The sequence below is a fragment of the Poromitra crassiceps genome (genome assembly GCF_964638095.1).
Source record: "Poromitra crassiceps genome assembly, chromosome: 19".
Lineage (NCBI taxonomy): Eukaryota > Metazoa > Chordata > Actinopteri > Beryciformes > Melamphaidae > Poromitra > Poromitra crassiceps.
Genome location: NC_139646.1, coordinates 19,368,065 through 19,392,920, shown reverse-complemented (window position 1 = coordinate 19,392,920; position 24,856 = coordinate 19,368,065). Strand labels below are relative to the sequence as shown.

General features: G+C 41.4%; 2 protein-coding genes across 2 annotated transcripts; both read right to left on the bottom strand.

Moving 5' to 3' along the window:
• Positions 1 to 2,667: 2,667 nt before the first annotated feature.
• Positions 2,668 to 5,649, bottom strand: LOC310793725 (CD209 antigen-like protein D). The gene is made up of 7 exons (XM_083655588.1): positions 5,467 to 5,649; positions 4,581 to 4,616; positions 4,267 to 4,371; positions 4,030 to 4,149; positions 3,689 to 3,834; positions 3,412 to 3,515; positions 2,668 to 3,300 (listed from the first exon to the last, which is right to left on the bottom strand). The coding sequence occupies exons 1-7, from the start codon at positions 5,561 to 5,563 to the stop codon at positions 3,150 to 3,152; spliced, it is 759 nt and encodes a 252-aa protein (XP_083511714.1). The 5' UTR covers positions 5,564 to 5,649; the 3' UTR covers positions 2,668 to 3,149.
• Positions 5,650 to 7,139: 1,490 nt separating this feature from the next.
• Positions 7,140 to 9,437, bottom strand: LOC310793937 (C-type lectin domain family 4 member E-like; the record flags this gene model as incomplete). The annotated part of the gene is made up of 6 exons (XM_083655823.1): positions 9,173 to 9,437; positions 8,188 to 8,292; positions 7,975 to 8,079; positions 7,691 to 7,833; positions 7,416 to 7,519; positions 7,140 to 7,293 (listed from the first exon to the last, which is right to left on the bottom strand). The coding sequence occupies exons 1-6, from the start codon at positions 9,375 to 9,377 to the stop codon at positions 7,140 to 7,142; spliced, it is 816 nt and encodes a 271-aa protein (XP_083511949.1). The 5' UTR covers positions 9,378 to 9,437.
• Between the last annotated feature and the right edge of the window lie 15,419 nt (positions 9,438 to 24,856).

The window sequence follows — 24,856 nt, the reverse complement described above, 5'->3', positions numbered from 1 at the left end:
ACACACACACACACACACACACACACACACACACACACACACACACACAGAAGACAGACAGACTCACTGAGATCAAACAAAGTCTTGTTGAGGGTCTGCATTTTGCTTCTGTCTGTAAAGGATGTAAAGGTACTTATTGAGAGCCTCTCTTCTAAGATGGCCACTGCTTTTGTATCTGCAGGGAATCCAACACAGTGGTAGAATTTAGGTAGAAACAAATGTGCAAAATGGATACAGAGGAGTGTAAATCTCTTGTGTGATAGAGGAAGTGATGCCTCACAGTGGACCCCAAGGCCTATAAGAGCAGCCAGTAGGAGAAGACACATCAGCAGCAGACACACTACAGTCACCCTGCAGGGCTTCTTCACTGGCTGGATAACATCACCTGTAACAACAAGACAGACCGGCCATGTTTTAGTAACACAAGCACCAGAGGGACTGTTACACTGTGTGTTTGTGTGTGTGTGTGTGTGTGTGTGTGTGTGTGTGTGTGTGTGTGTGTGTGTGTGTGTGTGTGTGTGTGTGTGTGTGTGTGTGTGTGTGTGTGCGTGCGTGCGCGCGCGCGCGTGCGTGTGTGTGTGTTACTCACCTAGCTGCTGATCTGGTGTGTTCTCTGCATTTGATCTGGGGTCATGACCCTCATAGTTGTCTGCACTTTCATAGATGTCCACTATCCTCTCCTCCACCTCGTCGCTCCCTCCAGCTGTGATTAAGGCCCTCTCTTTTCTCTCTTGTAGACGCTCCTCTTTCTCCACAGGATCTTCGTTGTCGTAGATGTGATCAGACATCTCCATCTTCTGTCTCAACCATCAGCTACTTGATATATCCAGACTTGTTGTTTTCAGTTGGCCTTTTCTTCATACTAAACTACAAAGTAATTTTCTGTGATCTATGTCCAAATACAGCCTCGCATTTCCTTTCTCCGTTCAGTATCATGCGTCTCTGTGCAGATACTATATACAGTAACAGTTTCTCATTGCTTCCTCCTCACTTCTCAGAAGTGAGATTTTCTTCCCGTTTTTTCTTTTGTCCTGGGTGCTGTGGCTCTGACCCAATCACCCAGCTCACAGCAAGCTGTATGGCTGTTGTTTTTCCTCAGTTACATACTGGTACTTTATAGATGCATTTCGTGAAACTCCAACCTCATTCTCTAAACAGTGCATTAACACCCCACACCATTAACACAATTGACCACTACACTATTTCATTTCTCATTATGTTCACACAAAATACAAAACACTAAACACAATATTGTCATCATGTAGATGCAATTCTCAATCTGTATGATATGCCAGTCAAAACAGATTTTTCTCAATCGGCTATGCACCTTACCCTCTCGCATTGAGACAGTTGTTTATTGGGTAAATCATTGCATGCAAAATACTATGCAGAATGAGCATTGTGCTTGTACAACAGAGATGGCCGGCACGATGAGTAACTTCAGCCCCATGAGCAGTTATTGTTATGATGCAATGAATGCTGGTTGTGACATCACAGTTGATGACTGCTGAGGATGGCTGTGACATGCCAGAAGCTGGTCTTTCCCTCTGTGCCTTGAAAGGCAAGACAGGTGGGATGTTGATGAAGTGCTGTGGTCTAACAGGGAGGAGAGACTGCATGGCCAATGAGACCGACTGTGATATTATACAGATGAAAACTATAAGTCAACATGACTTTTGGTTTAGGTTTCTTTCTTTCTCTCCCTTGAGTTACACTATCCACCACAACAATGTGTGAGGAGATGTGGACATATGAATGAGATGTATGCGGGTATGTGTATGATTTGTACACTGTAAAGAAACAAACTAAAATGTTGATCACAAAAAACATGTTTTGTTTTCACATTTGTGTGTCCAGGAAATCATTTACATTGAGAACACCGTCTGTCCAGTTTGGGTGCAAATACTTTGAATTTTGAGGGTCAGAGTTTACGCAATGATCAGTGCTATACATTTGGTGACATTGTTGTAGGAAACGACTGACTTTGTTTCTTTTGATGCAAGTGGTTCACATTTTGGGTGGTATAGTGTTATGAGAAATTGTTTACCAGTTTTGGGAATTGTACTTAGAGTTTTGTGAATGAGTTCCTGGAAATGCATTTAAGCTATTGAGGAGAAACTGTGACAGGAAGGACTCATTGTGGCAGTGAGGCAAAGTTAAGATGTGTTTAAGTCCTAATTGATGTGAGATGCATAAATTACCTGGCATTGTATATCAGCAACATCTGCTTTTCATTTGACACCAATACATCCATTCATAAATAAATTAGAAACTGTAAATTGACAATCTATTTAGCGTTCTCATATCATTTTCACAATTAGACTTCTGCTGAAGTTGTCCATGCTCAGAATATGCAGTTTATTTCTGCACACTGTATAAAAGTGACTTTTAGTAAAAGCATTTTCTGTGGCTTGATCAAATGAAGACTGGTTATTCTCATATGGATTCAGAACTGATTCACAGCCTCATGTCAGCATGGACATGTAGGCTAATTAGCTTTTGACTGTAAAAGACCAAGCTGTGAGCAAACTGAATCAACTGTTGATTCAACATCCAATATGGTGGTGCACAGGAATTCTAGGCAATCTAGTGTGTTTCTAAAAACATTTTATTTCTCAACCCATACAGAATAAGATGGCAAATTACATTTTATTTATACAGCACTTCTCTTCTTGTTCTCTTTTGAAGGCAGAGTTGCTATGTACTTTATCATCACAGTATAAAGGGAAGAGTTACAATTGTGAAGCACATTGCAAATGTGGTTACACATTAAATGTGGTTACAAATTTAAAAAACACAGCAAGAAAGTTAAAAACATGCAAAGCTACAGTAGGTCAATGAAAGTGTATTTTGATATTTGATTTGAAAGATAACTGAAGTAGTTTGTAAGTTCCTCATGGCAGGATGTTGCACGGTCTAGTCTTGCTAACAAACATCACTTTATCTTGAATTGAGACTCCTGAAAAGAGGAGCTGGTACATCTATGGATGCTTAACAAATACTGATCCTGGTCCCAACAGCCATTTTTGTTCTGAAGCTATGACAACAATAGATTACAAAGTGTTTTACAAACAATAAAGACAATCCCTTAAAAGGAGCATTTCACGTTCTCTGTGTGAATTACATCTTGGTTAAGATGACACATAATGTTAGAAGTCAATCACTTTTTCACAGACCCAGTATTGCACTTCGCCACAATTATCATCATTCCAGCTGTTTAGTTCTTGAGGCCAAAATGTGTTAACACAGTCCTCCTTTACACCGTTGTAAGATCCACTGGGCTCACCTCTCTTCCAGAACCTGTTAAAAAAAACAAAATAGTCAACTGTACTTGATGGAAAATAAGATGCACAATGCATTATCAGGCCAACCTGTTCACTGTTAAATAGGACTGAAGAATGGATGTCTTACCTTGTGCTGCTCAGAAGTGTACCATCCACCCATTTCCAGATTCCCTCCTGAACACTGTCACTCAAACCAATCCAAACTTTCTTGTTCAAGGAATTGATGAATTTCTGTTGAATTGTTTAAAAGATAAATGACATCAACACACACTTATGAAGCACTCAAACAAAGTGTGGAATGTCTGACAATTTTAATCCAATTAAATGGACACTAGAAAGATTCCCCCCCCCCTAATCAAACAGTAACCTGGGGGGTGGGGGCTGGGTGCCACTTTTCCCTTTACCTGTTCTTCTTCACTGGTTATGATGACCAGGTGTGCTCCTCTCTGTAGACAGTCCAGCCTGCTGTCCTCCCAGCTCTTTACATCAGTAGAAATGTAGTAAAAACTGTTGCTGGATGATTTACATCCTCCATCTTTACAGAAACGCTCTGCAAGAGGAGAGGGTATTGAGAGCAGCAAACAAAAGCAAAAATGCATATGTACAAATGTACAGTACATGTAGCCTACATCATAAATGCAAACACACACACACACACACACACACACACACACACACACACACACACACACACACACACACACACACACACGCACACACACAGGCAGAAGATAGACAAACTCACTGAGCTCAAACAAATTCTTTGTGTTTTCAGCCCAGGTCTTGTTGATGGTCTGCAGTTTCTTTCTGTCTGTGCAGTTACACATTGAGAGCCTCTCTTCTAATCTACCATCAGCTTTTGTATCTGCACAGGAAATCAAGACAGTGTTAGAATTTAGACAGAAACAAATACAGAAAATGGATGCTGAAGAGTGCAAATCTCTTGTGTAATAGAAATAGAGAAAGGAAATGAATGCCTCACAGTGGACCACAACGCCTATAAGAGCAGCCAGTAGGAGAAGACACATCAGCAGCAGACACACTACAGTCACCCTGCAGGGCTTCTTCACTGGCTGGATAACATCACCTGTAAGAACAAGACAGACCGACCATGTTTTATTAACACAAGCACCAGAGGGACTGTAACACAGTGACTGAGTATTGCTGTTAAATGCACAACATGACTTGTGATGTTATGGTTTTGCTGTATGGTGTGTGTGTGTGCGTGTGTGTGTGTGTGTGTGTGTGTGTGTGTGTGTGTGTGTGTGTGTGTGTGTGTGTGTGTGTGTTACTCACCTAGCTGCTGATATATATCCTCTGGACGTGATCTCCCTATAGAGAATAAAGGGCCAAGCAGTTAGCGAGGTATTGTTCGATATCTGCTATTATTAGCCGCTCAATGTGGAGAAGGTGCTGCTTTTTGTACCCATGAAGTGGATACTGACCATTATCTAGTCTTACAGTATATCTGTATCGACCATTGTTATGATGTCATCATCCTGTATGTTGTTATCCTGTGTATGCATTAGTGTGGTCGCCAATTAGGCACTCATGTAACTGAATGTCTCCCAATATCTGATTGCATTATTAGTTTAAATCCTTTGCATACTTGTATTCATGTGGACATGAATAAATCATTTGTGTGTGTGTGTGTGTGTGTGTGTGTGTGTGTGTGTGTTGTATTCATGTGGACATGAATAAATCATTGTGTGTGTGTGTGTGTGTGTGTGTGTGTGTGTGTGTGTGTGTGTGTGTGTGTGTGTGTGTGTGTGTGTGTGTGTGTGTGTGTGTGTGTGTGTGTGTGAGTGTGATTTATTTTATTTTATTATGGATATTTAAAAAAAAACAATCCAATCCAAGGGATAGCATGTGAAAGTACAAACACTTATTTCCAACATGGTCCCTGTTGTTAAGAAACAGGACACACAATACACCCAACATATAATGTACATTACAGGTTAAATATACAATGCAAAGAATACAATAGATATACAGTAAGTGCAACATTTCGTGACAGGAGAGCCTCGTTAACTATGCTAGATTATGTGTGTGTGTGTGTGTGTGTGTGTGTGTGTGTGTGTGTGTGTGTGTGTGTGTGTGTGTCTGTGTGTGTGTGTGTGTGTGTGTGTGTGTGTGTGTGTGTCTGTGTGTGTGTGTGTGTGTGTGTGTGTGTGTTACTCACCTAGCTGCTGATATGTATCCTCCGTACGTGATCTGTCAGTATTTTCATATATTGTGTTTGTTTGAGCGCGCTCAGACATCTCCATCTTCTGTCTCATCAGCTACTTGATATATCCAGGTTCCAGACTTGTTTTCAGTTTCTTCACACTAAACTACAAACAAATTATTTTTTGCGATATAGGCTATTTCCAAATAAAGCCTTGTGTTTCCTTGCTCAATTCAGTATCGTAATCTCCGTGAAGTGAGCAACAATCTCCCACAATTTGACTTCCGGTGTAGCAATTTTAACCCTAACCCTAACCCTGACCCTGACCCTGACCCTAACCCTGACCCTAAACCTAACCCTAACCCCAAACCTAACCCTAAAACAACCTGAAACAACCTAACCCTAATAATTGTTGCTGGCTAAAATTGTTGCTGGCTTTATCCTGCTATGTATCATGTGTCTGTGTGCCTCATGTGATTTTCTTCCCTTTTTTCTGTTTCTTTTTTATCTTTTCTCTTTTGTGATTGGGTGCTGTGGCTCCTCACACCCAATCACCCAGCTCACAGGGAGGAAGCTGTTGTACAGTTTTTCCTCAATCACTTAGATGCATTTCCTGAAACTCCAACCATGCATTACCAAACCATTAACACAATTGGCCACCACACTATTTCATTTCTCATTGTGTTCAGATAAAATACAAAACACTAAACAGAATATTGTCATCATGTAGATGCAATTCTCATAAAGAAATTGGAAACTGTAAATTGTGAATCTATTTAGAGTTCCCATATCATTTGCACAATCAAGTGAGACTTCTGCTGAAGTTGCTCATGCTCAGATTAGAATATGCTATTTACTTCTGCACACTGTACTAAAAGTGACTTTTAGTAAAATCATTTCCTGTGGCTTGATCAAATGAAGACTGGTTATTCTGATATGGATTCAGAACTGATTCACAGATCATGTCAGCATGGACATGTAGGCTAATTAGCTTTTGACTGTAAAAGACCAAGCTGTGAGAAAACTGAATCAACTGTTGATCCAACATCCAATATGGTGGTGCACAATAATTTCAGACAATCTAGCGTGTTTCTAAAAACATTTTATTTCTCAATCCATACAGAATAAGTTGACAAAATATATTTTATTGAGATAACACTTCTCTTCTTGTTCTCTCTTAAAAAATGTACTGTACTGAAAGAAAGAATTATAAAATATACAAAGGAGTTAAAAACTGTGAACCACATGGCAACGCGAGTAAAAATAAAAACACCACAAGCAAATAAATAGCATTATGCAAAACTAGTAGGTCAATGAAAGTGTATTTTGAGATGTGATTTGAAAGAAAATACTGAAGTAGCGTATCCAAATTCCTCAGGCAGGATTCTGCCTGAGGAATAGGCGAGTTTGGGATACTCGCCTATTTGCCATATTCCTGATAGTAAAATGAGAAGATAGATGTCATTCTCTTCTCTGTACATGCAGTAGAAAGTAGTGACACGCTCCTCCTGGTAGTTAGCTTAGCACAATGATTAGTAGCCCATGGGAATGACTAGCCTCCTGCCGTTAAGTCACCAAATACACTCTACAACACAGCCAAAATGCTTCTTCTCTGTGTGAATGACAAAGACAATCTTGGTGTGTGATGTAAAGTCACAATATGTTTTAATTTGAGATCACACATAATGTTAGAAGTCGATCACTTTTTCACAGACCCAGTATTGCAATATGTTACAACTGATATCATTCCAGTTGTTTAGTTGAGGCCGCCGCCAAAGTGTGAAAACGCAGTCCTCCTTTACATCACCATAATATCCATTGGGCTGGCCTGTCTCCCAAAATCTGTAAAAAAAAATAAAAAAAATTGTCAACTGTACTTGATGGAAAATAAGATGCACAATGCATTATCAGGACAATCTGTTCACTGTTGACTGTTAAATAGGACTGAAGAATGGATGTCTTACCCTGTGCTGTTCAGAAGTGAACCATCCACCCATTTCCAGACTTCCTCCTCATCCCTGTCACTCAAACCAATCCAAATTGTCTCGTTCAAGGAAGTGATGAATTTCTGTTGAATTGTTTAAAAGACAAATTACATCAACACACAATTATGAAGCACTCAAGTGTGTGGAATGTGAGACAGTTTTAATCCAATAAACACACTCTAAAGAGATTTTTTTAAACAATGAAACAACAACTTTATTTATTCTCTTTTTTTAAAGGGAGGGGTTCCCTTTACCTGTTCTTCTTCACTGTTTATGATGACCAGGTGTGCTCCTCTCTGTAGACAGTCCTGCCTGCTGTCCTCCCAGCTCTTTTGATCAGCAGAAATGTAGTAAAAACTGTTGCTGAATGATCTACATCCAGACTCACAGAAACGCTCTGCAAGAGGAGAGGATCTTAAGAGCAGCAAATTAAGGCACGAATGCATATGCAAATGTACAGTATTATGCAAGTTATGAACACACACACACACACACACACACACACACACACACACACACACAGGCAAGAGAGACTCACTGAGATCAAACAAAGTCTTGTTGGGGGTCTGCAGTTTGCTTCTGTCTGTGGATGTGAAGTTACACCTTGAGAGCCTCTCTTCTGATCTGCCATCAGCGTTTGTATCTGCACAGAAAATCCAAAACAGTGTTAGAATTTAGGTAGAAACAAATATGCAAAATAGATGCTGAAGAGTGTAAATCTCTGATGTGATCGAGGAAGTGAATGGCTCACAGTGGACCCCAAGGCCTATAAGAGCAGCCAGTAGGAGAAGACACATCAGCAGCAGACACACTACAGTCACCCTGCAGGGCTTCTTCACTGGCTGGATAACATCACCTGTAAGAACAAGACATACCAGGCCATGTTTCAGTGAATACAGGTGTAACCCATGTTAAAGGAGAATTCAGTGTTGTTGTTTTTTACAACCTGGACCTTATTCTCAGCTTAGTTTATGTTATACTAGTCACCCAGAACTGACATTTCTGAAAATGATTCAGTATAGAGCGACAACAAGATGACGTGTGTGGAGGAGAATATGGACATTTGAATTCTATGGCCGCTCGTATTTATTTGTGCCACGCTAACGTTGTACAGATTACAAACTGAAGAGCGGGGACAACATGGAGCTTCTATCTCTACAAACGTGATGGACAACAGCCAGCAGGGAGATAGAAGATGAACACGCTGCTGCAAGAGAAGAAGTCTTTTCTCTCCGTCTTTTACAGTTAAATCTGAGCCTGTGTCCATTGCAAAGACAAGCTTGTTTAGTGGGCGTACGTGCAGGCTGTGGAGGTGCATTTGAGAAAAGCCACTGAAGCGATCTTGGTCAATAATGCACCGAATTCAAAAGTTAGCCTATACATAAACAGTTATGAAAATAGGGTCCAGGGTGAAAAATACAGACATTCTCCTTTAAGGGTTTGCCCAATGCAGGGGTGGAGGCAGGATTCGAACCCATGCTCTCCCGCTTCCAAAGTGCACACACTAATAAGATTAAGGTTGACAGGCATTTATATTGTTTAAGCAACAACTCGCTAGCACTCAGGACTCACGAGGACTCTGAGTCACCCAGTTACACAACCACCAGAGGGACTGTTACACAGCTACTGAATATGCTGTTCATTGCACAACAGGAGTTGCTCTTTTATGTGTTTGCTGTATGTGTGTCCATGTGTGCGCGTGCATGTGTGTGTGTGTGTGTGTGTGTGTTCCTCACCTAGCTGCTGATCTGGTGTGTTCTCTGTATTTGATCTGGGATCACGACCCCCATAGTTGTCTGCACTGTCATAGATGTCCACTATCCTCTCCTCCACCTCGTCGCTCTCTCCAGCTGTGATTAAGGCCCTCTCTCCCCTCTCTCGTAGACGCTCCTCTACTTCCACAGGATCATCGTAGATGTGAACGTCCTCAGACATCTCCATCTTCTGAGTCAATCACTGATCAGAGACTTGATATCCAGATTTGCTCAGTTTGCTGCTCTTTTCTTCATACTAAACGACAAAATGAGTCATTTTTGTGATCTATGTCCAAATAAAGCCTTGTGTTTCCTTGCTCAATTCAGTATCATCAGTTTCTTCTCACTTCTCTATTAGACTTTCCCCCCCTTTTTTCGTTCCTTTTTTGTGCATGGGCGCTGTGGCTGGCAGTCACCCATGACGCACCTCACAGGAAGCTGTTTTAAGAGGAAAGATTCATTGTGGTAGTGGGGTAAGGTTAAGCTATTTTTACCAGCCCAGATGTGGCTTATATTGTTTTCACCATGTCCCTGTCTGTCTCTCTGTCTGTGGACAGATTTTGTCAACGCAATAGCATCACACCTAGTTCTGCTGGTCACCCTAACTTTATGAGCTTCAAAACTATATTTACTTATCTATATATATATCATTTAATAATCTTTAGACAGAATGAAAGCCAAGGCTTTATCTTACTAAAATCTGGTGAAACCCCAAAAGAGCCAAAATCAATATTTTCTTATCAAATCACGTTTCTACACAAACTGGCCAGTATTGCTACATGTGACTGATTTTGTCTGAGCAGGTCACATATTAAGCATGTCCAAACTTTTTTTTATTGCTACATCTTACCAAAATGAAAGAGAAGCCGTTATTTAGTTGCCTTTTTATGATAAGGACAAGGATGCACTTTATTGATAGAGGAAATGTGCGTGTCACAGCAGCAATGTACAATACAGTAGCAGAACAAAGAGATAAATAGCCTAGAAAGGATAGGCAATATAAAACAACTAAAAGTGTCTCAATGTCCACAATGTCTGAGATGTGTACATCCAGTGTAATACATTTAAATTAATACACTTAAAGGGATAGTTCGGTTTGTTTGAAGTTGGGTCCTATCAGCTAGTCACATACACTAACGTAATTAGGTACAGTGTTCTGGACGCTGAGCGCAGTGTCTAACGAGATCCGGCACCCAGAGGAGCAGCCTCGCGCAGCCTCACCAGCTTTTTCTCTCTCAGTACTGGGGGTCAACAACTAAAACGTAATTTAGCCACCTAAAACACCTAAAACAACGCCCACCTAAACAAATCGATATCTGTGTACATGCACGCTCTATTTTGACAATTTTCAGCGCTTTACTTTTCCGCAAAACAGCAGTTTCATTCGGCACTGCTTTTTCTCCCAGCCGTACAACCACCGTATTCCTCCGCTAAAGCCAGCACAGAGCACAGAGCCGCGGTTTACAAAACAGGAAGAAGAGAGATAAAACACTGACTTACTTTAGAGACAACAAGTCACCTGGCCTCTCTGGTCTGGGTCGTTTTCCACAATTTATCCTGGGAATGGTGAATAAGGTTTGCAGCCAGGGCACCCAGGCATTTAGACAGCAGGCGCATCTCTCTGCCTGTTCACTCTCTGCAAAAGTTCCTCTTCTGTATTCTCTCTGGTTCATAATTGTATCCTCTTGTCACCAAGGTGAATGGCATATCATCCTCGCTATCAAAATCACTCATATTTTCGTCCGTGTATTCTATTTGTTGTGTCTTCAAACCGGGAGAAATAAAATAGCCTACCCCCAAATAACTGCGGAGTAATCCAGTGCTGCGGCTCTGACCTGGCTTTTAGCGGAGGAACACGGTAGTTGTACGGTTTGGAGAAAAAGCAGTGCCGAATGAAACTGCTGTTTTGCGGAAAAGTAAAGCGCTGAAAATTGTCAAAATAGAGCGTGCATGTACACGGATATCGATTTGTTTAGGTGGGCGTTGTTTTAGGTGGCTAAATTACAGTTATAGTTTTAGTTGTTGACCCCCAGTACTGAGAGAGAAAAAGCTGGTGAGGCTGCGCGAGGCTGCTCCTCTGGGTGCCGGATCTCATTAGACACTGCGCTCAGCGTCCAGAACACTGTACCTAATTACGTTAGTGTATGTGACTAGCTGATAGGACCCAACTTCAAACAAACCGAACTATCCCTTTAAATTTGAGTCTGGGATTGTGATTGTGATTAGTGCCAATTCTTGTGCAATTTCAACATGTGTTTGGAAAATACACAGTTGGGAAGTAAAAGTTGCATCATGCTAACATCACTATGGCATGATCCAATGCGTTCTAGTCTCCACTCTCCTGTGCACCTTTTAAATATGTGCATCACATCAAGCCACAACACACTGATTGAAATGTGTTTGAATCATGTCTATACGAGGGACCTGCCGAGCAGCATTTTGGTAAACAAACCGCGTCACTGGGTGGCAACGGCAATCGAACCCTATGGAGCCCAAGTGGCGCGAGGCTTGAGTGTCTGACTCAAGGCTGCTAACTCTGTTTACATTTTAAAAACTGCGACAGTTCACACAACTTTAAGACAACATGCATTATACTGTACATCAAACTCTTGAGCTAATTCTGCTCTCACTCAGAATGTAAAAATATAAGCGATGTGATGTATAGTTTTTGAGATATTAACGTTTGTTTGGCACAACTCATACTATTAACTGCCGCGGGGTTCCGCATTTAAGGCATGACAACCAATTATAAAATGAAGACAGGAGAAATCAGAGCAGAAATCTTGGAGAATCAAAAACTGGTGTAGAGCAACGTTAAATCTGAATGTATAAAATATCTACGTATTGATTTGTAGCCTCTGTTTCTCATATCCATCCAGCAGGCCTACTCACATCCAGGGAGGCTTGTTTAAGGCGACTCTAACAGCATCACTCCACAAAGGCCTATTTGAACAGATTTGAACACTTCCACATCCTCTCCCACATCAGAGGGCCTGCTGAGACCACCGTTTTGGTTTTTGCTGGCGAGCCCGTGTGTGGAGCTTTTCTTCAGAGATTTTCGTATGCTGCCAATTTAATATATACACCCCTGGTTACCCGCCTCAAACAGTGACACTGACAACAGTCTACTTGAGTGCTTTAAAAACAATAAAAGACAACCCCAGGGAGCATTTCATGTTCTCTGTGTGAATGACAATGACACTCTTAGTGTGGGGAGTAAAAGTCATAATATGTTTTCATTTGAGATTAAACATAATGTTACAAGTCAATCACTTTTTCGCAGACCCAATATTGTGATGAGTCACAACTGACATCATTCCAGCTGTTTAGTGCTTCAGGCCAATGTGTGTTAACACAGTCCTCCTTTACACCAAAGTCAGATCCACTGGGCTCATCTGTGTACCAGAACCTGTTCCAAAGAGAAAATTGTCAACTGTACTTGATGGACAATAAGATGCACAATGCATTATCAGGCCAACATGTTCACTGTTGACTGTTAAATAGGACTGAAGAATGGACGTCTTACGCTCTGCTGTTCAGAAGTGAACCATCCACCCATTTCCAGACTCCCTCCTGCTCCCTGTCACTCAAACCAATCCAGATGTTCTTGTTCAAGGAAGTGATGAATTTCTGTTGAATTGTTTAAGACATCAGCACACACTTACTGTATGAAACACTTAAGTGTGTGGAATGTGAGACAGTTTGGACATAAACACATAAATGGACTCTAAATAGATTTTTTTTTAACAAACAGCAACTTTGGGGGGCGGGGGGTTACCACTTTTCCCTTTACCTGTTCTTCTTCACTGTTTATGATGACCAGGTGTGCTCCTCTCTGTAGACAGTCCAGCCGGCTGTCCTCCCAACTCTTTTGATGAGTAGAAATGTAGTAAAAACTGTTGCTGAATGATTTACATCCAGTCTCACAGAAACAGTCTGCAAGAGGAGAGGATATTAAATGTCTGCAGCAAATAAAGCCAAAAATGCATATGTATAGTAGCCTACATGCATGCCACGGCCCCATGTACTGTATGCACGCACGCGCGCACACACACTCACACTCACACACACACACACACACACACACACACACACACACACACACACACACACACACACACACACACACACACACACACACACACACACACACACACACACACACACACACACACACAGATACACAATAAGACAGACTCACTGAGATCAAACAAAGTCTTGTTGAGGGTCTGCAGGTTGCTTCTGTCTGATGTGCAGTTACACATTGAGAGCCTCTCTTCTAAGATGGCCACAGTTTTTGTGTCTGCAGGAAATCAACAACAATGGTAGAATTTAGGTAGAGACAAATACACACATGGATGCTGAAGAGTGCAAATCTCTTGTGCAGTTGAGGAAGTGAACATAGATGGGAAGTAACGAAGTACAAATACTTTGTTACTGTAGCATTTTCAGGTATCTGCACTTTACTATTTATTTTTCTGAAGTTTTACTTTTACTCCCTACATTTTAACACAAATATCTGTACTTTCCTTATACATTTTCAAAACAGGAGTTACTTTAGTTTTAATGCATGACAGAAAAAACAACAACATTGTCTCTCTCTTTTAGACACAAAATGGTTGATATGTGTGGGATGTGAAGTAGGCGTATTGTCTGCTTATTGTGTGTTGCCTGAGTACTCCTGTTTTGTCTTTCAGGCATTAATCCTAGCTGCTGTATGTTTCTGTGTTTCTGTGCATTTAATTGCTTGCTGTGTTTAAACTGTATTGCTGCTCCTTCAAAAAAGAGATCTTGTACATGTATCACAATGGTACTCTGTAAATTCTTTTTTTTTTTTTTTTTTTTTTTTACTTGAGTAAACAAGTTGAATCAGTCCTATTTTTACCAGAGTCTTTGTTTACACAAGTAACGTTACTTAAAGTAGTAAAGAATGTGCTTTCCCCATCGCTGGAAGTGAATGCCTCACAGTAGACAACAACGCCTATAAGAGCAGCCAGAAGGAGAAGACACATCAGCAGCAGACACACTACAGTCACCCTGCAGGGCTTCTTCACTGGCTGGATAACATCACCTGTAAGAACAAGACAGACCGGCCATGTTTTAGTAACACAAGCACCAGAGAGACTCTTACACAGCTACTGTGTGTGTGTGTGTGTGTGTGTGTGTGTGTGTGTGTGTGTGTGTGTGTGTGTGTGTGTGTGTGTGTGTGTGTTTGTGTGTGTGTGTGTGTGTGTTACTCACCTAGCTCTGGTGTGTTCTCCATATTTGATCTGGGGTCACGACCCTCATAGTTGTCTGCACTTTCATAGATGTCCACTATCCTCTCCTCCACCTCCTCGCTCCCTCCAGCTGTGATTAAGGCCCTCTCTCCCCTCTGTCGTAGACGCTCCTCTTTCTCCACAGGATCTTCGTAGATGTGAACATCCTCAGACATCTCCATCTTCTGTCTCAATCATCAGCTACTTGATATCCAGACTTGTGTTCAGATTGCCGGTCTTTTCTTCACACCAAACTACAAAATAATTTATTTTTTGTGATCTATGTCCAAATAAACCCTCCTTGCATCATTCAGTATCATGCGTCTGTGCAGATAACTCACTTCACATTCTCCTCACTTCTCTATTCTTCTTCTTCTTCTTCTTCTTTTTGCATGGGTGCTGAGCCTGTGGCTGACACAATCACCTAGTTTACAGGAAGCTGTTTTAACAGGGAAGACTCATTCTGGCACTGGGGAAAAGTTCAGATTTGTTTCCAGCCAGTGGGTATCACCTTGTGAGTCGATGCAAAATGTGATCCTAGAGACACCTAGTGTACGTAGTAGGAAGTGTCACAGAAGCAGTTATGAATATGTCTCTGTGTCTGTGGACAGATTTTCACAACGTGCAAGATGCAGTCACGAAACCTTACATGTGTGAGCCATTTTTTAATAACAGTTTTCTTTTCTTTTCTTGCATGGGTTCTGAGCCTGTGGCAGACGAGCCAATCACCCCGCTCACAGGAAGCTGTGATGCCTTCATTGTCATTTTAGGGTTGTGATTGGACAATATGCTATTCAATGAAAAACAGCTGATAAAGAAGAGACAAAATAAAGACAATAACAAGCGCTATATTGTCTTATGAGTAAAGTGTAGGAAAGTTCTCATTGTTCTTGTTTGACTTTTCCCCCCTCAGGTCTGTCCCCCACACTTCACCTGTTAATCATGTTGTCTCATTAGCCCTGTCCTGACCCGGTCCAATCAGCTCACCTCATGTCTCCCCACTGTCCCTGATGTCTCCCTCCTTGAGTGTGTCGTGTCTATACTGTTAACCTGTCATTTGGTTCCTTGTCAGTTTAGCCTTGTCTGTCCTGTCTAGCTTTGACTAGTACATTTTGGTATTTTGTGATTTTTGAGAAACCAGTAAAAGCATTTCTTATTTTGAATCTGCCTGTTGCCTAGTGTGTTTTCCACTTTGGATCCTCACAACCTCAACATCCTGATAGCTGCTTGTCGTAGATGTGATGTGAAAACACTCAGACACTCCATCTTCTGTCTCAATCATCACATACTTCATATACAGACATGTTTTACTTCGTTTCGAACTCAAGCTCTCACTCTAGTGCCTTATTCGCTGCGCACGCAGCCCATGCTCTCGTTCTTACTCGTAAAACCTGGGTTGTAGTACAAGCCTAACGTTTTCAGTTTGCTGCTGTTTTCTTGCATACTAAACTGCAAAAATAATCCAAAAAATAATCCATTATAATCAATTCTTCTACTTCAATCAAAAGCCTACAGGTGCTGTGGCCGACCCAATCACCCAGCTCACAGGAAGTTGTTTGAACCGGAAACACTCATTGTGGCAGTGGAGCAAAGTTCAGATACTTTTTAAAAAAGTTGTAATTGATGTGAGAGGCATAAACTACCTGACATTGTAAATCAGCAACATCTGCTCTTCATTTTAAACATAATATTATTATTATACATGCATTCATAAAGGAATTTGAAATTGTAAATGAATCAATCTATTTAGAGTTCCATTCCAATGTCATTTGCACAATCAAGTGAGACGTCTGCTGAAGTTGCTCATGCTCAGAATGCAGCTTTGCACACTGTATAAAACTGACTTTTAGTCAAAGCATTTCCTGTGGCTTGATCAAATGAAGACTGGTTGTTCTCATATAGATTCAGAACTGATTCACAGCCTCATGTCAGCATGGTCATTTTAGCTAATTAGTTTTGTAAAAAACCAAGCCAACTGAATGTTGACGAACTATTCAGCATCCAATAATATGGTGGTGCACAGGAATGTTAGACAATATAGTGTGTTTCTAAAAACATTTTATTTCTCAATCTATACAGAATAAGTTGGCAAAATACATTTTATTTATACAGCACTTCTCTTCTTGTCCTCTAAAAAGTCAAGTTTGCAATGTACTTTCTCATACGGCAACAACAAAATAATTGTAAAAAGGAGGTAAAAAAGAAGAAGTGGGAAGCACCTTGCAAATGTGCTTAAAAATAAAAGCATCACAATAGAATTTAAAACATGCAAAACAACAGTAGATCGATGAAGGTGTCTTAAGAGACGGAATTTGAACAATAATAATATAAGTTCCTGAGACAGGATGTTGCACGGTCTAATGTTATTAACATTCTTGCTAACAAACTTGAGTCAAGATTGCAGAAAATAAATCTACACTTCTACTGGATGCAACAAATACTGATCCTGGTACCAACGGCCTAGCCTGGGTAAACCCAGCCTCCACGTGACCTCAATGTACTATCAGTCACAAAGAGGAAGACACTTATGCTACAGACATAGTCTGTGACGTCACGTTGAAGGCTGGCTTCACCCAGGCTGCCAACAGCCATTCTTGTTCTGAAGCTACGACAGAAAGATTACAAACAATAAAAGACAATCCCTTAAAAGGAGCATTTCATGTTCTCTGTGTGAATGACAAAGACGATCTTGGTGTGGATGTGAAGTCACAATATGTTTTCATTTGAGATGACACATCATGTTAGAAGTCAATCACTTTTTCACAGACCCAGAGTTGCAATGAGGCACAATTGTCATCATTCCAGCTGTTTAGTTCACCAGGCCAATGTGTGTTAACACAGTCCTCCTTTACAGCAGCAGAGAAAGTAGGTCTGTAAGATCCACTGGGCTCACCTTTGTGCCAGAACCTGTAAGAAAAGAAAAGAGTCAACTGTACTTGATGGTAAATAAGATGCACAATGCATTATCAGGCCAACCTGTTCACTGTTGACTGTTAAATAGGACTGAAGAATGGATGTCTTACCCTGTGCTCTTCAGAAGTGTACTACCATCCACCCATTTCCAGACTTTCTCCTGAACACTGTCACTCAAACCAATCCAAACTTTCTTGTTCAATGAACGGATGAATTTCTGTTGAATTGTTTAAAAGACAAATGACATCAACACAGACTTATGAAACACTCAAACAAAGTGTGGAATGTCTGACAATTTTAATCCAATTAAATTGACACTAGAAAGATTTCCCCCCAATCAAACAGTAACCTCACTTTTCCTTTTCCATTTACCTGTTCTTCTTCACTGTTTATGATGACCAGGTGTGCTCCTCTCTCTAGACAGTCCTGGCTGCTGTCCTTCCAGCTCTTTTGATTAGTAGAAATGTAGTAAAAACTGTTGCCGAATGATTTACATCCATCTTTACAGAGACGCTCTGAGGAGGAGAGGATATTGAGAGCAGCAATCAAAGCACAAATGCATTATGTACAAATGTACAGTACATTTAGCCTACATCGTAAATGCAAATGCACGCACGCACGCACGCACGCGCGCGCGCACACACACACACACACACACACACACACACACACACACACACACACACACACACACACACACACACACACACACACACACACACACACACACACACACACACACACACACACACACACACACACACACACACAGAGAAGATAGACAAACTCACTGATCTCATCTCTGTTTTTAGCCCAGTTCTTGTTGAGGGTCTTTGTGTTTTCAGTCCAGGTCTTGTTGAGGGTCATTATGGTTTCAGTCCAGGTCTTGTTGAGGGTCATTATGGTTTCAGTCCAGGTCTTGGTGAGGTTCTGCAGTTTGCTTCTCTCTGCAGAGATTGTGAGGTTACACATTGACAGCCTCTCTTCTTGTAAGGTGCTCACAGCGTTTATATCTGCAGAGCAAATCAAAAGCACATTGGTTGAATTTAGGAACAAATAAAAATGGATGCTGAACAAATCTCTGTTGTGATAGAGGAGGTGAATGCCTAGTGGACCCCAAGGCCTAATAAGAGCAGCCACAACCAGCCGGACAGACACACACACGCACGCACACACACACACACGCACACACACACACACACACACACACACACACACACACACACACACACACACACACACACACACACACACACACACACACACACACACACACGCAGGCATAGTAAGATAGACACTCACTGAGCTCCAAATTCTTCCTGTTTTCAGTCCAGGTCTTGTTCTGCAGTTTGTTGAGCGCTTCTTCTAATCTGCCATTGGTGTTTGTATCTGCACAGGAAATCCAAAAGAGTGGTAGAATTTAGGTAGAAACAAACATGTGAAACGGATGATTTAAAATATAATCTCTTGTGTGATAAAGCAAGTGAATGCCTTACAGAGGACCACAACGCCTATAAGAGCAGCCAGTAGGAGAAAACACATCAGCAGCAGACACACTACAGTCACCCTGCAGGGCTTCTTCACTGGCTGGATAACATCACCTGTAAGAACAAGACAGACCGGCCATGTTTTAGTAACACAAGCACCAGAGGGACTGTTACACTGTGTGTGTGTGTGTGTGTGTGTGTGTGTGTGTGTGTGTGTGTGTGTGTGTGTGTGTGTGTGTGTGTGTGTGTGTGTGTGTGTGTGTGTGTGTGTGTGTGTGTGTGTGTGTGTGTTACTCACCTAGCTGCTGATCTGGTGTGTTCTCCGTATTTGATCTGGGGTCACGACCCTCATAGTTGTCTGCACTTTCATAGATGTCCACTATCCTCTCCTCCACCTCGTCGCTCCCGCCAGCTGTGATTAAGGCCCTCTCCTCCCTCTCTCGTGGACGGTCTTCTTTCTCCACAGGATCTTCGTTGTCGTAGATGTGATCGTCCTCAGACATCTCCATCTTCTGTCTCAAATATCAGCTACTTGATATCTAGACTTGTTTTCAGTTTGCCGCTCTTTTCTTTATACTAAACTACAATTTTTTGTGTGTGTGATCTATGTCCAAATAAAGCCTCTTTGCTCCATTCAGTATTGTGTCTGTGCAGATATAACAGTTTCTCCTCACTTCTGTGTTCTTCTTCTTCTTCTTTTTATGGGTGCTGAGCCTGTGGCTGACACAATCACCTAGCTTACAGGAAGTTGTTTTAACAGGGAAGATGCATAGTGGGGTCAAGTTACTCCCCCCCCGCCCCCCCCCCCCCCCCAGCCCAGCATGTAGCTGGTATCACCTTGTGTGTCATCATTAAGGCAAAAAGTGATCCTAGAGACACCTACAGTATAAGCAGTTTTAGGTAGGCTACTTTGCCAGTTGTTTATACTGTATGTCTATCTGTCTATCTGTCTGTCTGTCTGTCTGTCTGTCTGTCTGTCTGTCTGTCTGTCTGTCTGTCTGTCTGTCTGTCTGTCTGTCTGTCTGTCTGTCTGGACAGATTTTCACAATGTGCAAGATGCAGTCATGAAACTGCAGTAATTCTTTTGTGATCTACTGTATGTCCAAAGCCTTGTCCTTGCTCGATTCAGTATCATGCGTCTGTGCAGATGCTCTTCTTCTTCTTCTTCTTCTTCTTCTTCTTCTTCTTCTTCTTCTTCTTCTTCTTCTTCTTCTTCTTCTTCTTCTTCTTCTTCTTTTCATTTCTTTTCTTGCATGGGTGGTGAGCCTGTGGCAGACCCAATCACACAGGAAGCTGTTTTAACAGGAAAGACTCATATTGTGGCAGTGGGGTTAAGTTAAGATATTTCTTACTAGCCCAAATATTTTTATTAGTCCAAAATGTAGTTCTGGAGACACCTACAGTATTCTAGTGGGATTCCCGCTTCTGTGTGGACAGACAACACCTGGCAACACGATTATGACACAACCGTGCAAGATGCAGTCACACTGAGTTAAAAATGGGGGTGGTATGAGCAAGGGGGCCCGAAGTGTGTGTGTGTGTGTGTGTGTGTGTGTGTGTGTGTGTGTGTGTGTGTGTGTGTGTGTGTGTGTGTGTGTGTGTGTGTGTGTGTGTGTGTTGGGGGAGGGGGGGGCCTAGGAAGCAGGAAAGGGACACACACTTTACACCCCTGGCCCACATTCGTTTAAAGTCGCGGGCGTCGCGGCTGGTGGTGTGATCCCATCACAACATGGTCTCTAGTTAACTTAAATATCGTTAACTATGAAGTAACATATTTATCAATGGTATCTAGCTTAGTATATATTATTGTATATATTTCCATCAGTGTGTTGCGGCTTGATGTGATGCATGGCTTTGGCAAGTCTGACCGTCTCATTTCCAGAGCAGCTGCGCCCCTTAGTGGTTCCATTCAGGACTGTAACACAGCCCATGTAGTAATAAGTTACATTATAATTCTAAATTTGTTATTACCATAATGTAACTAGTCAATAGGACAGTATGTACCAACAAAGGGAGAGAGGCAGTTATTTACTTTGTTGCCCATATAAGAATAAGGAAATTAAGCACTTTATTGATAGGGGAAATGGGTGTCAGTTAGCCTACAGTACAGTAGCTACAGTAGCAGAATAAAGAGAAGAATGTGCAGAAAGGCAATATAAATAACATAACAATATAAAGCAACAAAAGTCTCTCTATGTCTGTGTCTGAGTGATGTTATCCAGTGTAAAAAATTAAAATTATAAATTAAAATTTGAGTCTGGGGTTGTGATTGTCATTAGTGCTAGTGCACTTTTAATGTGTATTAAAGTCTTAATGGTTTGTTTAAATACATAAGATGGTGCTATATTGTCTCATGAGTAAAGTGAAGTTGGCATTGTTCTTGTTTGACTTTTCCTCCCTCAGGTCTGTCCCCCACACCTCACCTGTTAATCATGTTGTCTCATTAGCCCTGTCCTGACCCGGTCCAATCAGCTCCCCTCATGTCTCCCCACTGTCCCTGATGTCTCCCTCCTTGCGTTTGTCGTGTCTATACTGTTAACCTGTCATTTGTTTCCTTGTCAGTTTAGCCTTGTCTATCCTGCCTATTAGCTTTGAGTACATTTTGGTATTTTGCGATTTTTCAGAAACCAGTAAAAGCTTTTCTTATTTTGAATCCTGCCTGTTGCCTAGTGTCTTTTGTACTGTGGGTCCTCACAACCTCAACATTGTGATAGCTGCTTGCCGTAGATGTGATGTGAAAACAGGACATCTCCATCTTCTGACTCAAATCAGCACATACGGTACTTCATATATACAGACTTGTTTTCAGTTTGCTGATATTTTCTTGCAAACTAAACTGCAAAATGAATCATTATTTAGTAAAGTGTTCAAATAAAGCCTTGCCTCCTTGTTCCAATCAGTATCATATGCGTATCCGTGCAGATACTATGTAACAGTTTCTCCTCACTTCTCTAGATGTAAGAGTGAGACTTTTTTTTTCTTTTTCTTTTCTTTTTTTTGCCTGGGTGCTGTGGCTGGCCCAATCACCCAGCTCACAGGAAGGTGTTTCAACAGGAAACACTCGTTGTGGCAGTGGGGCAGAGTTCTGATATTTTTTAAAGTTCTAAACTCTTCGGGTGAGAGGCATAAACTATCTGGCATTGTAAATCAGCAACATCTGCTCTTCATTTGAAACATAATATTATACGATGCATTCATAAAGAAATTAGAAAGTGGAAATCAATCTATTTAGAGTTCTCATATCATTGCACAATCAAGTGAGACTTCTGCTGAAGCTGCCCATGCTCAGAATATATGCGGTTTCTGCACACTGTACTAAAAGTGACTTTTAGTGAAAGCATTTCATGTGGCTTGATCAAACGAAGACTGGTTATTCTCATATGCATTCAGAACTAGCTTTTGACTGTAAAAGACCAAGCTGTGAGCAAACTGTTGACGGGTTATTCAGCATCCAATAATACTGTATATGATGGTGTACACAAATTTTAGGCAATCTATGTCCTGTTTCTAAAAACATTTCATTTCACAATCCACACAGAATGAGTTGGCAAAACACATTTTATTGAGACGGCACTTATCTTCTTGTTATCTCATAAAAGCAAAGTTTGCAATGTAATTCTATCATATGGCCAAAAAAGAATTGTAAAATATACAAAGGAGTCACAAATTGTGAAGCATATTGCAAAGGTGGTTAAAAATAAAACAGCAAAATTAAAAACATACAAAACTACAGTAGGTTGATGTATTCTGAGACATTGATTTGAAGTAGCTTATCTAAGTTTCTCAGGCAAGAGGTTGCACATTCTAATCTTAACAAAATCACTTTGTGTTGAAAATGCAGAAAAGAGGATCTGGTAAGGTCGGTCGATGGAAGTGTATTTTAGAGACAGAATTTGAAAGATAAAAATAAGTTCCTCATGCAGGATTTTACACAGTCTAATCGTATTAACAATCTAACTAACAAACATCCCTTTCAGTCTTGAGTTGAGACTGCTGAAAAGAGGATCTTTTAAATCTACACTTGTTATGCTTAACAAATACCGATCCTGGTCCCAACAGCCATTCTTGTTCTGAAGCTATGACAACAATAGATTACAAAGTGCTTTAAAACAATAAAGACAATCACTTAACAGGAGCATATTTCATGTTCTCTGTGTGAATGACAAAGACGATCTTGGTGTGTGTGAAGTCACAATATGTTTTCATTTGAGATGACACATCATGTTAGAATTGAATCACTATTTCACAGACCCAGTATTGCTTTGCGTTACAAAGGCCATCATTCCAGCTGTTTAGTTCTTGACGCCAATGTGTGTTAACACAGTGCTGCTTTTCACCTGTGGAAGATTCATCTGGGTAAAATCCACTGGGCTCACCTTCGTGCCAGAACCTGTTTAAAAAAAGAAAATAGTCAACTGTACTTGAAAATAAGATGCACGATGCATTATCAGGCCAACCTGTTCACTGTTGACTGTTAAATAGGACTGAAGAATGCATGTCTTACTCTGTGCTGTTCAGAAGTGTACTACCATCCACCCATTTCCAGATACCCTCCTCATCCTTGTCACTCAAACCAATCCAAACTTTCTTGTTCAAAGAAGTGATGAATTTCTGTTGAATTGTTTAAAAGACAAATGACATCAACACACACTTGTGAAGCACTCAAACAAAGTTGAGTTGAGTTTTAATCAACACTCTAAAGAGATACATTCAAACACCAACCCTTTACCTGTTCTTCTTCACTGTTTATGATGACCAGGTGTGCTCCTCTCTGTAGACAGTCCTGCCTGCTGTCCTCCCAGGTCTTTCGATCAGTAGAAATGTAGTAAAGACTGTTGCTGAATGGACTACATCTACCTTCCACGAAACAGTCTGCAAGAGGAGAGGATCTTAAATGTGTGCAACAAGTAAAGCATTGAATCCATATGTATGGTGCATGCACGCTCATGTAAATGTGCGCGCATGCACGCACGCGCACTCCCACACTCAAACACACAGGCGATTCTATCAGACCACTAGGGGGACTCAGCACCCCCACCCCACCCCCTGCTAAATCCCTCACGACACTAGATAATACGATTATAATTATATTAATATGTTCTATATATCAGAGCATGTGAGCGGAGCGGAGCGTGGAGCGAGCAGGCAGCGGAGCGGGGGGATTTTGGCTTGAGCGGTGAGCGGGGACCAGACCAGAGTGGTACCGGAGCGAAAGTTGGAGTGGCACCGATCACCCGCTCAGTCCCGCTCCAGTTTCGATCACAACATGTTCAAATCAGAATGCATCGGTGCGTGGCCATGTGCACGCCCACTATTTTCTTGCCAGCTGCTGCGAGACGAGAAGGAAGAGAAACGAACATGCAGCCGACTCTGCTGAGCTCATGTTATTTGTAGTGAGCAATAATGCCCATTGCCCAGGCGTTTAAACTCAAATTAAAACACCCTGGCCTTTTGATCTTTTTTATTCTTTTGAGCGGAGCGGAGCGGTGAGTGCGAGCGGGTGAAATCCGTATCGAGCGGGGAGCGGTCTGGAGCGGAGCGGCCGGGAGCGGCTGTGAGCGCTGGAGTGGGTGGAAAGGGCCGCTCCGGGAGCGAGGAGCACTCCGCTCACATGCTCTGCTATATATATATATATTTTTTTTTTAGAATAGACACCTTTTACTTTGGCAAAGCTCAACTCAAAACAATGGAGTTCACAGTAATGAATGTGTATGGGCAAATCCAAAATAGAAGCTGGATTGCCATTATAATACACTCAATGAGCACTCTATTAGAAACACCATACTAATACTGGGTATACATCAGTGTTCAGCTCAGTGTCCACCGGCTTCCAAAGTGACATCTGGTTTGATTCTGAGATACTTTTTCCACCATTCTGTGTAAATTCTTGAGACTGTTGTGAGATCAGCAGTTTCAGAAATACTCACACCATAAGCGACTGTGACAGCGGGACGGGTTGTTGTTGGTGCCAGACGCCTGTCTTGCAGAATTACACCTCAAATTACAGT